This window comes from Opisthocomus hoazin, chromosome 22 (assembly GCF_030867145.1).
Source record: "Opisthocomus hoazin isolate bOpiHoa1 chromosome 22, bOpiHoa1.hap1, whole genome shotgun sequence".
Taxonomy (NCBI): domain Eukaryota; kingdom Metazoa; phylum Chordata; class Aves; order Opisthocomiformes; family Opisthocomidae; genus Opisthocomus; species Opisthocomus hoazin.
In genome coordinates, this window is record NC_134435.1 from 437,159 (window position 1) to 452,519 (window position 15,361).

Sequence of the window (15,361 nt, forward strand, 5' to 3'; positions counted from 1 at the left end):
CTGGTTTGGTCTAGCAGCACCCAGGCAGTCCACCTACAATGTTAGAGCTTCTTTCTATCCTTTTAGTCCTTTTACTTCTTAATCCGTTTCAATACCATATTGAGAGCTGTTCCGCCTTTACTCAGTAAAAATCAATGATTTTAACACCTTGGTTCTAGAAACAAATGGGTTCCCCACAGGTTTTGTTCCCCAAAAAAAATAAAAAAAACCCCACAAGAAAATAATAATACCTGTAGCAACGCTGTAGGGAAATGCTTTCTATTGAAGGGAGAAAATGTACACCTGATATGCTTACTGTATCCACCTGAGTGACTTTACAAGACATTAGTCGGTTTTAATGAGCTCATTACATCAGTCCCCATTCACCTGCTCTCAGCCTGAGCCAGGCACCTGGCAATTTAATGCCCCATAAGGAGACTGCCACATACACAACTGCACACACGTGCAATGAGCCTGCACCGTCCCGATGCTTCTCACCAGGCCCAGGGGTTCAAAGTGAAGAAGTGAGCAGGTTTAGGATTTTATCCTTGAAAATGCAATCACTAAGATAAAGATTGAATTCACCTACCCACTTGGAATCAAGAAAAGATAACATATCTAGTTATCATGTAATAGCTTCTAGTTCTCTAGCATCTTCTCACCCAAACTACTTCCAGTGGGTTAACAATTCCAGTTACCTTCCTTGTGCCATCCCCCATCGCAGAGGTAGTGACAGGAACAGGCACCTTTATCAAGACAGAATGGGGCAGCTTCGGGTAAGGGGCTGGTCTTCCCCGTACGCACAGAAAAACTGCGCCACAGGTTAGAGCCGAACAGTCCAGATGATTAGAAACGCTGTATTTGACAGCAAAAAATGGTGATGCCACACTTGGTATTTTTGAGAACATGCTAATTTAAGCAGAAACTTTAAAAAATGTTTCAGCAAAAAGAGTTTGGGAGGGAAAAAAAAAAAAAAAAGATTTGTTGAAAATATTTTTATACCTAGGGATTCAAAGTATTGAAATGAACCGTAAAGACAGGTTTGAGTTTCTTATCCAGTTTTCAACTTTTTGGTTTTTATTTGTTTGTTTTGTTGTTGTTGTGTGTGTGTTTGTTTTGTTTTTTTCATTCCCACTGGGGCCTTTTTCTGATCTCACCCGGTATGGAATTACACCAGCACAGTGAGATCATTCCCAGGATGCAAGCAATGTTTATTTCTGTATTTTTTTTTTTATAAAACTGGTTATACCATTTCCTAGCCTGTAAAAACTAACCAATAATTCCAGCCATCAGTCTGTTTGCTGTCTCTGCACAGCTTTGTTCAGACAAAATAAGCAATTGCTTGCCTGTCTCCTGATGTTCCCAATTACAGATGCTGAAGTGTGATTGACTCAGTGGATTCACTTTATCAATCTAATACCATCCCCCTGGGTTACAGTGCTAATTAAACAACTTGCATTACAGAGTTGATTAAATAACTTGCAAATTTTACAGACCGACATACGTGTTTTGTTGTACTTGATTCACCTTAAACACGTATAGCTGCCTGAAGTGCACATTGCAGCCTGAATGCCAGCTTCTCCCACCTGTATTTACAAACAGTCCTCTGGGAAATGCGCAGAGCTGTGGCCCTTGGCTGTCCTCTCGGGACCTGCCCTGAGGCTGCGGCCGCAGCAGGAGCCAGCCTGCCCTGGCAATGCCGCACGGCTGCAGGGACGCAGCTCGGATCGGGGACCGCAGCCCCCCGGCACCCTGTGCTCACAGCTTCCATCCTTACGAGGAACGGTCACCTTCGCATGCAGACTCACTCTTACAGAATCAAATCGTGAAGAGCCTCTAGCCCCTCAGTCCTATAAACGCTACCACTCATTGTAACACGTTACAAATGGAGAAGGATTTCTTCCTCGCTGCTTCTCTTACGCCTGTTCCGCACTCGGTTTGTTCTGACCAAGCCAACAGCCCAAGGATTTACCCCTCACTGCCGCGGACAGAGGCAGCCAAGTCTGCACGTCACGATGTTTAATTCATGCTCATGCATTATTTGGTGCCGGCAGGCAGGTGCCGGGCGGGAGGGCCAGTGCAGCGTCCCCGTACACTGGCTTTGTGTCCCAGACCAGAGCAGCGCCCAATGGAGCCCGAACAGGACAGCCAGGAGGGCCCGCCTGCAGAGAGCAGCTGTGTCGGAGCAGAAATCCATGCAGATACAACACAAGACAAGCAGCATGAAAGATGAGACACCTGAGAACGTGGGAGCTATTCCCACAGAGGTCTGGCTCCAACAGGAGCTGAGCAAAACCTCCCTGGTGCTCTAAGGCTCTCCACGACTGTGGAGGGCATGCTGCAGGCACACCACGCGCCAGTCTTCCTGCTCGCACATCTCAAATGGCAGCCAAACGCTAAGGACAGGAACAAGCGTTCATCTTCATCAGCCCCCATTCCTTCCGTTACTAACAACCAGGACCACCTCAATTTTAAATTTTGTACCATGTTTTATTTTTAAACCTCACAAGAATGTTCTTCTGGAGTGATTTTTATAAGTGAAATAATCTTCCCCCTACCTTTATCAGCCCTCTGCTAGGCCCTCCCTGTTCTCAGCCCCTGTTAGCAGCTACCAAGTCAAACCCTTGGACCCCTGCGGTCTGCATCGCCCAGTACACCAGCAGAAACCAGCTGCATGTCTGTCCGTCCAGAGCCAAACCCTGCCTCTCCAACCAGGAAAAGGCTCTACCTCCTCTGTTACTTTGCAGGTCTTTGAATGGGTGGGAAGAGCTCAAATATTTTTTCACTGGCCATGAAAAATCTTGATGGCCAAAAAGAAACTCTCACCACTCCTAGAAAGCAATTTCATCTCATCCAGCAAAAAGCTGTGTTTGGTCCCATTCCTTGTCTTTCAGTGCGGTAGAGAGAGGGGAGCAAAAGGGGGACACCTTCGAGTGTGACAGCAGGACAATTCTGAATGTAGACACCTACCCTCCCTGGACCAGGGGGGATATTAAGGAGCTAAAGCTAATTAAACTTATCAGAGACGGCTTCTTCCAGTATCAGCAAGCAAATCAAATATGCTATATCATAGCTATCCTAGAGAGAAATAACAGGCTCCCTGTTGTATACGAAATGCTTTCTTTTGGGTAGCCTACTGTTTTACATAAAAGCAAACATATGTGGGAGAATATTCTGTTTAGCTCTTAAGCTCCTATCAGTCCTCTTGTGTCAGAGGAACACATCCACCCCCATCGCAGCCCACGAGCACCAGCCCACCTAGGAGGTCCCCAGCTGACCTGTGGATGATGTGCCTGCTCTGGAGGTAATCAAGGGCCAGCACCAGCTCACAGATGAAGAGTTTCACCGTGCCTTCTTGGAACCGCACATTTTGTTGGAGGTGGTAACGCAGGTCCCCTCCAAGCAGCAGGTCTACAACCATAAACATATCTTCTTCATCCTGGAATGAATACCTAAAATGGCACAAGCATGGTTCAAGGATGATAATATCAAAAAAAGACACGTTAAAAAAAGAGAAATATGATACCTCTGGGAATACTCGTAATTTCTTGGAACTTTTTCACTTAGTAAATAATAATTTCATGACCTTTCCATGCTCTGTTTCCTGCTGCAACTAAACTCCTACCACCTATATTCTCAAAATAACTGAGATGACAATAATGTAGCTTCAGATCCATAACCAAGTCAGTGCAGCTTGTATGAAGAATAACCAGCAGGCCCACTAGAAGCACAGCAACCCAATGTTTTTATGTTGAACTTGTTACCATCAGCCACTTCAAAAACAAAGCCACATCCAAACCTATTGCTCTCACACAGAGGAACATATCCACCCCCATCGCAGCCCACGAGCACCAGCCCGGATTGCTCCCGCAAACATTGCAAAGCGAGACGGACCAGAGCCTGGCAGGCAGGCACCGCTGTCGGGAGTGTTTATCGGGGGGTACAAGTGGCAGTAACCGACAGCAAAGACCAGAAAGGGCCCAGGAGGAGTGAAACAAGCATTTCTGTTTCAGGGAGGACCTCACACAAATGCTTGTTTACTGATTGCTTCCTTAATTGCTGGGCAGAGCACAACAGCTTAATTTGCTCGGCAGTTAACAGCTAATGAGCTACAAGCTAATGAGACACTCCCACTGATGACATGCGAGGGGGAGATGACACCACTGCCACCCACTGCACACCATCAGGAGAGGCTGGCCACAGCCGCTTCGACTGCGGAGGAGCACAGCTCCAGAAGCCACCCACATCACATCTGCGCCGGTGGTCTGCAGACCGTCTGTAAAGCCTGCGTTGCCCCAGCCAACACGCGCATCCGTAAGATCCCTCTGAGGGATCCTGGAAGAGCCCTTCACTTGCTGCGCAGTCCCAGCTCGCTGAGCCATTGGTCCTCTATCCGGCTTGGAGCCCTGGATAAACGCTGTCAGTTCCCCCGGGATTCACACTCCACTCTTTAAGGACATTTTGTCTTCTCTAAGCACCCCCAGGAATGGACCACAGGAGCAATATAGAGAGAAGCCCCAGCGCAGCACGCACAGCCCTGCCCAGACTCGCAGCCAGCAGATCGTGCGCTGGAGGCCCTCAGAACTGGGCTCTGCTTCTCCTGGCAGCAGGCTGTTAATAAACCCGTTTGCTCTACACAACGGGCGATGCAGCTACTCTCTGCTGTTCCTCTTTAAGTGACCTCATTTGATGCAATTATTTACCAGGTGTCCCTTTGAGACAGTCTAACAATCAGCTCTGAGCTTTTTTCTCATGGATTTTTTCTTATCAGTACACCAGCTTCTTGATGCTATGAGCAGCACCACGAACCAGAACACTGCTCCACACAAAGTCCGTGTATCATCCAGAGTGCGGGCAAGCTAAAGGCTACAACCGCGCCCAGGGATGACATAAGAACAGAAGCAGGGAAACTCAGAGGATCTGCTCTGTGCAGCTCCAGACATGTGCATATGCTGTTTCATGCCCAGCTGCTGAGTGAGTTTTGCCTGGAACTGCTCGTTCAAGTAGGAAAGCAAAGTCTGGAGATATGTCCAAAGCTCTGGGAGGTCTAGATGCACGGTTCTCATTCAAACCCCAGTTAGAACAAAACTGAACGGAAATACTATCAAAATGATGAGAGTTCACCTAACAGCACTGAAGTTACAGAAGATCTCAAAAACAAACACAAAGTTTTTCAAAGATTTATGATCTTTAATGTGTTTTAGCCTCAATTTTTGTGTTTAGCACTAACTAGTTCTACCCCATTCTAAAAATAAATCCAATATCTAACAAATGTAATTACCCACCACCCTGGAGGAATCCTATAACTACAGGATACTGGCCACTGGGTCATGTGGCACATGAGACCACAGCACTTGAAATGCTACTGGTGTCCTAATAAAATTAACCTGGCAGACTCCAACAGTAATAGAGTCTTATTTAAAATTCCTTTCTACTGCCCCACTGCAGGAAAACATGCTGAATCAAATGAAGGGGGAAGAATTATCATGCATCTTTTATCACTCAGCAGGTCAATCCCATTGCTACTGGTTGAAAAAGGACTATAATGAGAGCATGTAGGTTGCATTCATCAGGTACTCTGAGGAAAGGGACTCTTACGAACATGTTTCCCCTATAGATATATGGGTTTCTGCAATAAAATTTGAAAGTATTATTTTTCTGTCAGTAAATTAAACAATAAATTGCTTTTATCCTTGCTGATTAGTATGAATTCAGTCAAACATCAATAAGATACTAAGGCAGGCTGTTTAAAGTACAAAATAAACCACAAAATCTGAATCAGGAGTTGATGAGAAGAAAGCATTGCCAAGGGAAACCCTGCAAACAGAGCACAGCTTGGCTATCAATCCCATGCTGTTACTGTGTGGTCCTGGGAGCTGTTTGTTGTAAAAGAACACTACTACATAAAATTGGGTTATGGTAATGATCAATACCTGCCTAGGAAAGAACCACAAGGGAACACATGAATAAACTCTCTTGTGCTTTTGTGGGGGACAAGAGGGCTAACCTCTTGTTTAATTAAACCAGATTCCCCTGAAACCAGGGCCCCATCAGTGGAACAGATGAGGAGTCCCACCTCCAGCGAAGACCCACGGGACTGGTCCCCGGTGCACACACCGGATTGCTCTCCGGAGCAATCACAGGCAACCTCTGCCACTTGCCCTGCAGACAGCACCCCGGGCAGTCCACGCGCTGCCGGCGAGACACAGGTGCCTGGCTCGGCACGATGCCCACTGTGCTGCAGATGCCAGCGGACAAGCTGCTCCGAAACTGGCTTGCAGCAGAGAATTGGGCAAGTCTGGTCTCAAAGACGTCTCCAACTGACAACGCTGACTTAGCCAGCAAGCAAAGGAGCAATATCTTACCATAAATTAACTAAGAAGGGGTGCTCCAGGCCCTGCATAATCTGCAGCTCCTTGAAAACATTTCTCACTTCATTACGCTCCACGCACTTCTGTTTATTCATGTATTTCATGGCATACATCTTCTTGGTGTCGTTCTTTTGCACAACGCAGACCTAAGTGAGGAAATCAAGGGATAAATCAGAGATGATTTGTCAGCAAATTCAGGCACATAAAATCCAGTCACACGAGCATTCTCCAGTGGCTCTAGCAAAGTCCGCACTGCCAAGGCACAGCTCCATGCACTGACGCTGCAACCTGGACATGGCCAGTAAATCCCTCACCCAGTTTGCAGCCAAAGAAGAAATTTTGCTGGGGGAAAGCTGAGGGGAAGCAATTTATCACCACAAAGATAGGAGATAGGGAACCGCACACAAGTCAACATTTTAATTAATAACGCTAACTAATCTTGGTTGTGTCCATCCCTCCCACATCAGCTACTGTTTGGAAGAGTCCTTTCCACCACAGAACTATGGGTTCAAAACTGGAGAGCAACAACTTCTTGATAAGCTTCATCCAGCTCACAAAGAACCTTGGGCTTTGTTGGAGGGGTACTGAGGTTTGAATTTTAACCTTTCTTATAGTTATACTTCACCAAATCTAGAAAGAAACATTGCTTCAATGCAAGATTCGGAGTCTGTAAGAGCATGAAACAAAACAGACTGGCTTTTCAGATTTGTTTCCACAACAGTTTATGAGTTTGGGATGAATTTGTAAAGTTTCGGTCAACCCTTTTTGTTTTGCCACCTAATAAATCTCCGTCTAGATATTTTTGCTGCACTCTGCACCTCAGACACACCCCATTTCTGGCATGAGAGTGACTTTATGTGAAGAGGCAAATGACTTTCTGGAATTCTGTCAACGTATACAAGTGTGGAATTCCATAACAGCATAAATATAAAACCAACCTATGACTGCGACCTGATGCTTAATAACAAACACTGTGTTTCACAGACAAATAACACCTTAAAAAAATTGCCAGGCCTTTCATGTTGATTGTAGTTCCTTATTAAAGATGCATCATGATGTTCAGTGTTGCTTTGCTGGGGAATCTTAGAAAACACTTATCCAGAAACATAATGAAATTCAGGTCATTTGATTTATCAGTATCTCATTTTAATCTCCTGTAATACAATTGGTGGCTACGGAATGCATGAGGAGTCAGGCTCCGGTTCTTTCTCGATTACCAGGAGTTGAAGCTCAGGACAAAGCTCATCGACAACGCAGGGATTTATTTCTCTCATGTAAGCCTCCAATTAGCCCATTTCTCAGTTACATTTCCAGCTGTCCAAATGGTGATTAGTTCACAACATACTCACTTTTCCGAAGCTGCCCTTCCCAATAGCTCGCAAAATTTCAAAGTGGTCAAAGGTGACTGCAAGAAAGAGCAAACATTCAAATATTAGATGGCTGAGCAACCGTTTGGCCATATTACATTGTTTCTACTTTTTCTCCGTAAGATAAGAGCTGAGTAAAACGAGGGACACCCTAGCTACTTTCTACTGCTTTTGAAGATTTGGATGCTGTTTAAAAGTTGGTGTTTAACAGACTTTTTTTTCTTTCCAGCTCAGTCACACAGGCAGGTTCCCTGGGCCAGCCTTTTTCAACAGCATATCAGGCAAGGAACCTTCAAGTGAAGGTTTTCACTCTGCCCTGCCTGTTCAACACGAAAGCCTCATCTCATTCCTGCTGAAAGCAAATGCAAAGAAGTTTAGTCCATCAAACGTTTATGCCATGTGAAGACATAAGTGGGCAGCTGGATCTTTGTATCCTTGTGGTATTTTCGACAACCATTTGATAGCTGTGCAAGGCAAACACAGCAACCCTGAACGCAAGCTTCGCTGCCGCTCGGCATCCAGAACGCTGTTCCTGCTCAGAGGGAAACACGGAGCAGCAGCTTTGCAGACTGGGCATTAAAACAGGGAGGGAGGAATGTGAAGGTGCATTTCCCTTCACCTTCTGGCCTGCGGCTAGAGACGGGGCTGGGAGGCAGACATCTGCACAGCAAGGGAGAGAGTATCCTTCAGACTGGCGCTTAGGAAACCACACACCCCGTGTTTCTGATCAGCCAGCAGGAAGCTGCCTGTGTTTCGTCCCTGGCAGTAAACAGACCCAGAGAAACAGCAAATCAAATTGCCACACAGCCAACGCAGACTAACTGTACCGGGCTCAAACCCTGCTGCCGATTGCTAGGTGAGGTGCCACAGCAATGATCATGAGCTGAATGCTCTGAGTCCTGCTAATGCTTCTCCCAGACGCTGTGCCTGGCAGCCATCAGCTAGGGACAGGTCACGCTCAGGGATCTGTTCCTCATCCAGCTGCTGGCTGAGCCAAACCACACCAACACGCTGTCTGAGGCACCAGAAAGAGGCCTCTGATAGATTCATAACAACTCATCTGCTTTAATTGGTGTGACCCCTGGACGCGACAGATACCACCGAGGTGATGGGCCCGGAATCGCAGAGTTCGTTTGCCTGGCGCCCGTCTCGTTTCCCCGCCAGCAGCAGGACCCGCACCGGTGGCTGGAGTCAGGGCTGCTGGCAGCGGGTGCAGGGCACGAGGCAGAGCTGTCCCCACTGCGAGGGCCATGGGCACCGAGCCCCTCGGCACGCTCCGAGCCCTGCAGAGGCCGACTGCCGCTGGCCAGTGCAATGGCCACCTCGGAAGGCAACCGGTCGCGCTGCCCAGTGTCCCGGTCTCCGGGGCAGGCTCGGCTCTCAGAAGCACTGGTCCTTTGTGGTCCCAGCCCCCAGGAGGGCTGCCTGGGGGCTGTCACCGTCACTACCCTGGGTCAGCACAGCCAGCTGGGTGCTCTGCCACCAGCCAAGGCTTCGCACCACCTCCAGCACTTTGCTAACCCAGAGGAAAACCTCAAGGCCTTTTGTCTTTCAGCATCAAGTGAAATAAGAATGAAGGCACTTATACAAAGAAACACCGTCATGCCTGCGCTTGTGTGCTGACAGCGGCCTCGGCACCCGCGGGTGCCGCTCCAGCCGCAGCCTGTGGCTCCAGGCTGCCAAACCTCGGGCTGGGCTGTGCCACCAAAGCTGACCTGGTGCTCGCTGCGGGCTGCCAACAGGGTCTTCCTGAGGCACCGGCTCTAAGCAGGCGTCTTGCGTGAAAGCCCTGCCTGGTAGCTGCACCGGTGCCACTGGCATTGCTCTCAGGCTGACCTGAAATACTCCAGTTATGTTTGCACCACCCCCGAGCAGCCAGGTCTGAGCACGCCGAGCCCCCCTGCCCCTCGCTCTGCCATGGCCCACCGCTCCAGCTCCAGGCTCCCGCAGAGCTGGAGGACCGGGCTGTAGCCTGCCCAGATCTCCCCAGACCACCCATAGAGCGACAGAGCGCTCAGACGCGCGTGGGCTCTGGCTGTACCAGGCACTAAAGCCAGCACCAGACCCATGCACCGAGCCTCTGGTCACCTGGGGAAGGAATGGGCACAGTCAGTTCGAAGTCTTCCGTTCACAGAAACACTGCTGTGTGAGCAACCCAGGCTTCACACTGCAAAGCTTTCCCTCTCTGTGCTTTCTGAGACCACAGGTTGTCTTGAAGAGTGCAGCTCAACGTAATTGTTGTCTGCTGCTTTCTTCATTAACTGAACTGAATGGCACAGAAACCAAGAGGCATTTGCCCCAAAGCTTTTTATCAGATGAGATTCTGCCACAGCAACAAATTAATCCTCCTCATTACAGACTTCCACGCAATACTGGTCAGAAATAAACCCATTTTCCTTGGGACACATCCTGTCTCTAAGACAAGGATAACAGGACAGACACTTCCTAGATCCTTGCCACCACACAACTACAGGGAAGTGTACTCATGCTTTGCTGGTAGATTACTTTTTTTTAATGAAATGGATGTGTTTTCCAAATAAATTAACCAGGAAGACTGTGTTTCATTCAGCATAACATGATGCATCAGGGTCACCAAACTGCCATACGACCCACTGAGTCTGCCCAAACTTCCTCCAAAAAAACCACTGAAAGCAGCCACTGCATACCCCCCCCCCCCCCCCCCCCCGGGTAACCCATCCTCAGAACTATTTTTTAAAACAGGCACACTAAATTAAGAAATTTGTTCTTTTCATTGCTGCTGTCTTTTCAGGTAGGATGTCACTATCTAACCAAAGCAAAGTTTATTGTTTCCAGCTGTAGCACTTGGAAAAAAGACCAGCTTTTAGGCACAGAAAGCCATTTTCAAACCTGGAACAACAGCTGCAAAGATCAGAGCTAAAAACACAAGCTGATAACGATTGAGTTTCCCTTTATCTGTTTACCAGCAGCACCATCTGAGAGAAGGGCAGTGGATACCTGCAGAATAAAAAGAGAGTGAAGATGCTTATCACCTGCAGGGAAAGCGAGAGGGAAAAGCAGCCTTCCATGCTGCTGCGGGACATACTGCTGTTCCACGCAGCCGACAGCTGCGGGGAGAGGGAGTCCCAGCTCCCAGGCTCTGGGACCCCACACGGTGCTCTGCGAGAGGGGCCAGACCGCGCAACACAGGGGCCCAGCCAGACCCGAACATCTGGACAGCTGCAAACCCAGAGGAGTTAAGGCAGCAGCCAGATTTTGCGCGTTAACACCCTCTATTGTCCCTTAATAGGAACGCTTTCATGAACATGTTAACACCCTCTACCTCCTTGCTTTTCATATTAATGTTTTCATTGACATTCTAAACATGGCTCTAACTGAGCTTGTCATATGAAAGCTCAAGCGCACACTTTTTGTTTAAGACTCTCAAACCAGGTACAATCACATTTTAACCTCTCTCTTTTAGCTTTCCTACCATCCCTGATTTTCAGTGAGCCATTCCAGAGTCTCACTTCCACAGAGCACTGAAATTTGTGGTGTCCAAATCAGGAACCAAACACATGTTTTTCATCCTGAATCCACATCTACAGATTTGACAAGCCTCATTTCACTGCCTCTTGGCATCTAAAACAATGAAAAAGCCAAAGCATTTGCCCTTCAGAGAGAAAATTCATGTGATATGCCAACGCAGACAAATTATGTTTAAGAGATGCCAAGGAAGATAATACAACAGCTATAAAAACCAAACTGAAGCATAAGCGTGAAATACCATTTTGAAAGCAGGAGCTATATTTCTAAACCCAGGTTCAAGGAATATTGTTTACCTAAAAAATACAGAACCTAACTAGCCGTGAAAAACATCCTCACCAGAGACAAGTCAACCCTCCCAAAGCCCCCAGACTCCATCTGCCAAGTGGAAGTCAACAATTCAGGGGGTTGGGTCTTCCCATCCGTGTTGCCCACCCCAGTACGGCTAGCACAACACCGCATGGTCTGTTACAACTTGTCTTCCTTTTGTCACTGTAATTTCCTTCATTTTTGTTGTATTTCCTCCCTCCCTTTGTTATCTGTTCTGCAGCCCCAGAAAAACAAGCACTGTCACAAGATCAGGAACGATAATGCAAGTCCCTCCGAACCAGGGAGCTGAGCTCGGCGCAGATCCAGGCAGAGGAACAAAGACACATCTAAAGCGCTTCTGAGCCCCAGGGCAATTTAAAGACAGAACAGCTGATGGTGGGCTAGAGAGGACACCAGCAAACGACCACAGGACACCAGCAAACGACCACAGAACGATGTATTTCCACTGCACCGAGATGTTGTCCTCACCTACTATCTATTTCTGCTTTATCTTCCAACAAATTTGGCCAACTGGGGAGAGTATCTGACTGCAGTCCTCCGGGATGCTTTCCACACCCTTTTGCCCAGAAGCAGCACAAACAAAATCCGGCTTTTAACACTGTCTCATCCTGACTACATTGGGAGAGGAGATCACCTTGCAGCACTGAACCTTCTGTTTGGTTATTGCATTTTCTTTTCGTCTCACTAGCTTATTATCCACAACTGCGCCTACTCAAAGGAAATGCCAAGAGAAAAATAACACTGTCATCCCTCTTCTGCTGAAGGCAAACTAACAAAGCCCCTTTCAGAAGACTATCTCAAAAAAAAAAAAAAAAAAAAGAAAAAAAAGAAAAAATCATGGTGACACAGAAAATAGTAAAATTATAGCAACAGCAATTTGGACAAACATGCAAGAGGCACTATGACTATGTACGCACCTCACAGGGCAACGGGAGCCCGAGCGAGGTGCGAGCCCACCACCCTGCTGTGTGCGGCAGAAGGTGGTCCACGCACCACACAGCCATCGGCCGAGCTGGGGGGCAGAAGGGAGCCCGCTGCTGAAGAATGGAGCCACAGGAAGGTGAGGCAATGTGCCCACAGCTATTCAGAAGGCGATGGTGCAATATAAATCCAGATGTTCTTACCTTTGAGTCAGCCCCTTAACAACCCTGCTCTGCAAAAGGTTTCACCTTGTTGCAACTGCGTGATTATTCTCCAAGCCGGGGGTTATTTTTTTTATATTTTAAGCAAGTTGAGAGAAGTACAGAGAAATGAAATCGCTGAGCATTACAGCACAGTTCACTGACAAGCAGACCCAATCCTTCCTCAAGGAGCTGAGTGAGGAAGACCAGGTTTTGACCAAGGACCCCTCCTTTTCCCTTTACGACCCCAGCGACCAGGATTACGTCCTCTCTGATTGGAGTTCTTACATTTGGTACAGCAGTTTATGAGTTATGTAGGTTCTTCTATATCTTACTTTTATTTCTACATATTTGTATTTATCTACACATGCATTTTACTATTGCACCTAGGTGAAAGCCCATATAGCAGTTAGCAAGCTGACTCATGCAACAGGAAATATATTTACAGATATTTACGGAACAATCTTTTAATGACTGTCTCTAATCTTGGCAATGTAGTGACACCAGCCTCCAACGCTGCTCTCAGCAATGCATTCTCCTTTTCCAGCCTGCCAAGCCTGCATGCTGGTCTCCCAGTGCCAACGGGTAGAGCTGCCCAGCTGGGCAGTCCCAGGAACCTCCACCTCTGCTGCTGCTGACCCAGCCTCTCTTGGTGGCCCTGCCACCACGCCCAGAGCAGGGGTGGGAACATGCATGGCTCAAGCTGCCTTCCCACCACACTTCACAGAAGTCTCCCTTGCCTCCACAACAGCAGCATTTCTGCCCTGCCATCGACTCGCCTGGCAGCATCGCAGAGACATCTCAGAACCAAACCTCTGCCCACAGTGCTTCTCCCAGCACCCAGCCGCAGAGAGGAGAGGCGAGAGGACCACCCGACACTCAACCACAGCCCGGCAGGAGACCAGGGGCACGTCGCTGCTGCAGACCTGGACATTCACCTTCGCTGAACCAAGACGCCCGGGTGTTTGCAAGCCCAGCACAGGAGCTGGCAGTGACTCGGCGTCACAGCCCCTGCGCTGGTGGACACTGCGGTCCCAGAAAACAGCTAGGAAAAGCTCTCACCGTCTTCATTCTCATCGAAGGATGGTGACTTGCTGGAGGTGTTTGCTCCCATGGCACGTTCAGCCCACACTCAGGTCTCTCCACACGTTACCACCCTTGAAGCCAGTGCCTCCACGACAGCGTTACTCACGGGTCACTCACAGCAGACCTGAGCAATGTTCTGCTGGGGCATCCTGGAGAAGGCAGGAGGCAAAAATTCATCATCTTTCAGGATTAAGCAGCATTTTGCAGCTTGCAAATTTCTCGCTGGAGGTTCACTGCTCTGGAGACAAAACTGAGCATCAGGGAAAAAGCACATTATAATGGAGTTAAATCGAGAAACCCAGTAACCTTGTAACCTAGACCAGGACTGCTGCCCACAAAGGAAAGCGTAGACACAGACCAACAGATCTGAGCACCTGGCTCATGTTTGCTGTATTACCCAACATCTTACACTTTGTAGATTCAATGATGTTATGACCAATTTAGAGATGATACAGCATGACTAATTGTCTTGAGGTCAATATCCAAAATAAATGGACATAGTGACTTGACTAGATGAAATCAGAAAGGCACTTTTGACTGCTAAGGTCATGTGGAATTGTAAAAGCCACATGAGAAGAAATTCAAAGTGTCAGCCTTTCGATTTAAGCTGTTACAGAAGTCTTTAATTTGGGACAAAATCATACTTTTTTTTTAAATTAAAAGATTTCATAGAAAATCAAGGTGTGGTTACCATTCAGTTTCTTCAAAACATTTTTTGGATATGAACAAAAGCGAAAATCTTCTGATTTATGGTTCAGTGCTGGCTGCAGTGGCTGGCTTTCCTCTTACGCTGCGGAAGGACAGGTCTGTTCATTAGCAGACAACACAGGTTTTAATTTTCCAATTCTCCTCTGAACACAGGTGAATATACTGGAGCGTATGATTCTGTATAGTTTAGTGACACTCAGAATAGCTTGAACGATTTTATCTGGTTTCAGTGGCAGTTCTATCTTTAAAGTGTTTACAGGCAAGGCACCTTTATATGCTTATTTTGATACTGACACCTCTGTGAAATATACATTTATTTCTTGTTGGAAGTACAAAACCCTAAAAGAACAGAATGAGGGAGTAATAGTGCAGCACAATCTGGATTTTGCCCAGCCTGGACTGTTCTCCAGGATATTCATATTTGCATTGAACGTTTAAGGGTGCAATGCAGCCTGACTCATTTGTCTCAGTTCTACACTCTGGAAACATAGCTACTGAGGAGTAGCTTCACTTTTTTTAATATAAAGTAACAAAACCATGTTACTGAAGCACAAAAGGGAGGAATCACAAAGTAATGCTGGAGAAAAGAGAATTACTGAGCCAGTCTTGGGAACTGGGACTGCCGTGGGATGCTGTGGGCTCCCCGCAGCAGCACAGGCAGCTGCTCCTCTCCAGTTAACTTTACCTCCATCACTCAGCCAGGAACTCAGCTCCAGCCTCACGCCCCGGGTCAGGACGATTACCTTAAAGCAAGTGCCAAAGCTTACCTGAAGTTTACAAGCAACCCCCATGCCTGGGTGTCTTCCTGAACTGGGCTGCAGTGATGTTAATTCACCCCCGTATGACAGTCCTGGGAATCCGGCTGTGGGTCACGCTGCAGCAGCTGCCAAAGCTG

At 47.5% G+C, this 15,361-nt stretch overlaps 1 protein-coding gene across 1 annotated transcript in view; it reads right to left on the minus strand.

Annotated features, from left to right (window-relative positions):
• Nucleotides 1–13,897, minus strand: part of STK32A (serine/threonine kinase 32A) — a 29,073-nt gene extending 15,176 nt beyond the window's left edge. Inside the window, exons 1-4 of the mRNA XM_075441509.1 lie at nucleotides 13,735–13,897; nucleotides 7,700–7,755; nucleotides 6,345–6,496; nucleotides 3,258–3,431 (exon numbers count right to left, since the gene is read on the minus strand). Coding sequence (XP_075297624.1) covers nucleotides 3,258–3,431; nucleotides 6,345–6,496; nucleotides 7,700–7,755; nucleotides 13,735–13,786 — 434 coding nt within the window. The 5' untranslated portion in view covers nucleotides 13,787–13,897. The remainder of the gene's footprint in view (nucleotides 1–3,257; nucleotides 3,432–6,344; nucleotides 6,497–7,699; nucleotides 7,756–13,734) is intronic.
• Nucleotides 13,898–15,361: the final 1,464 nt, after the last annotated feature.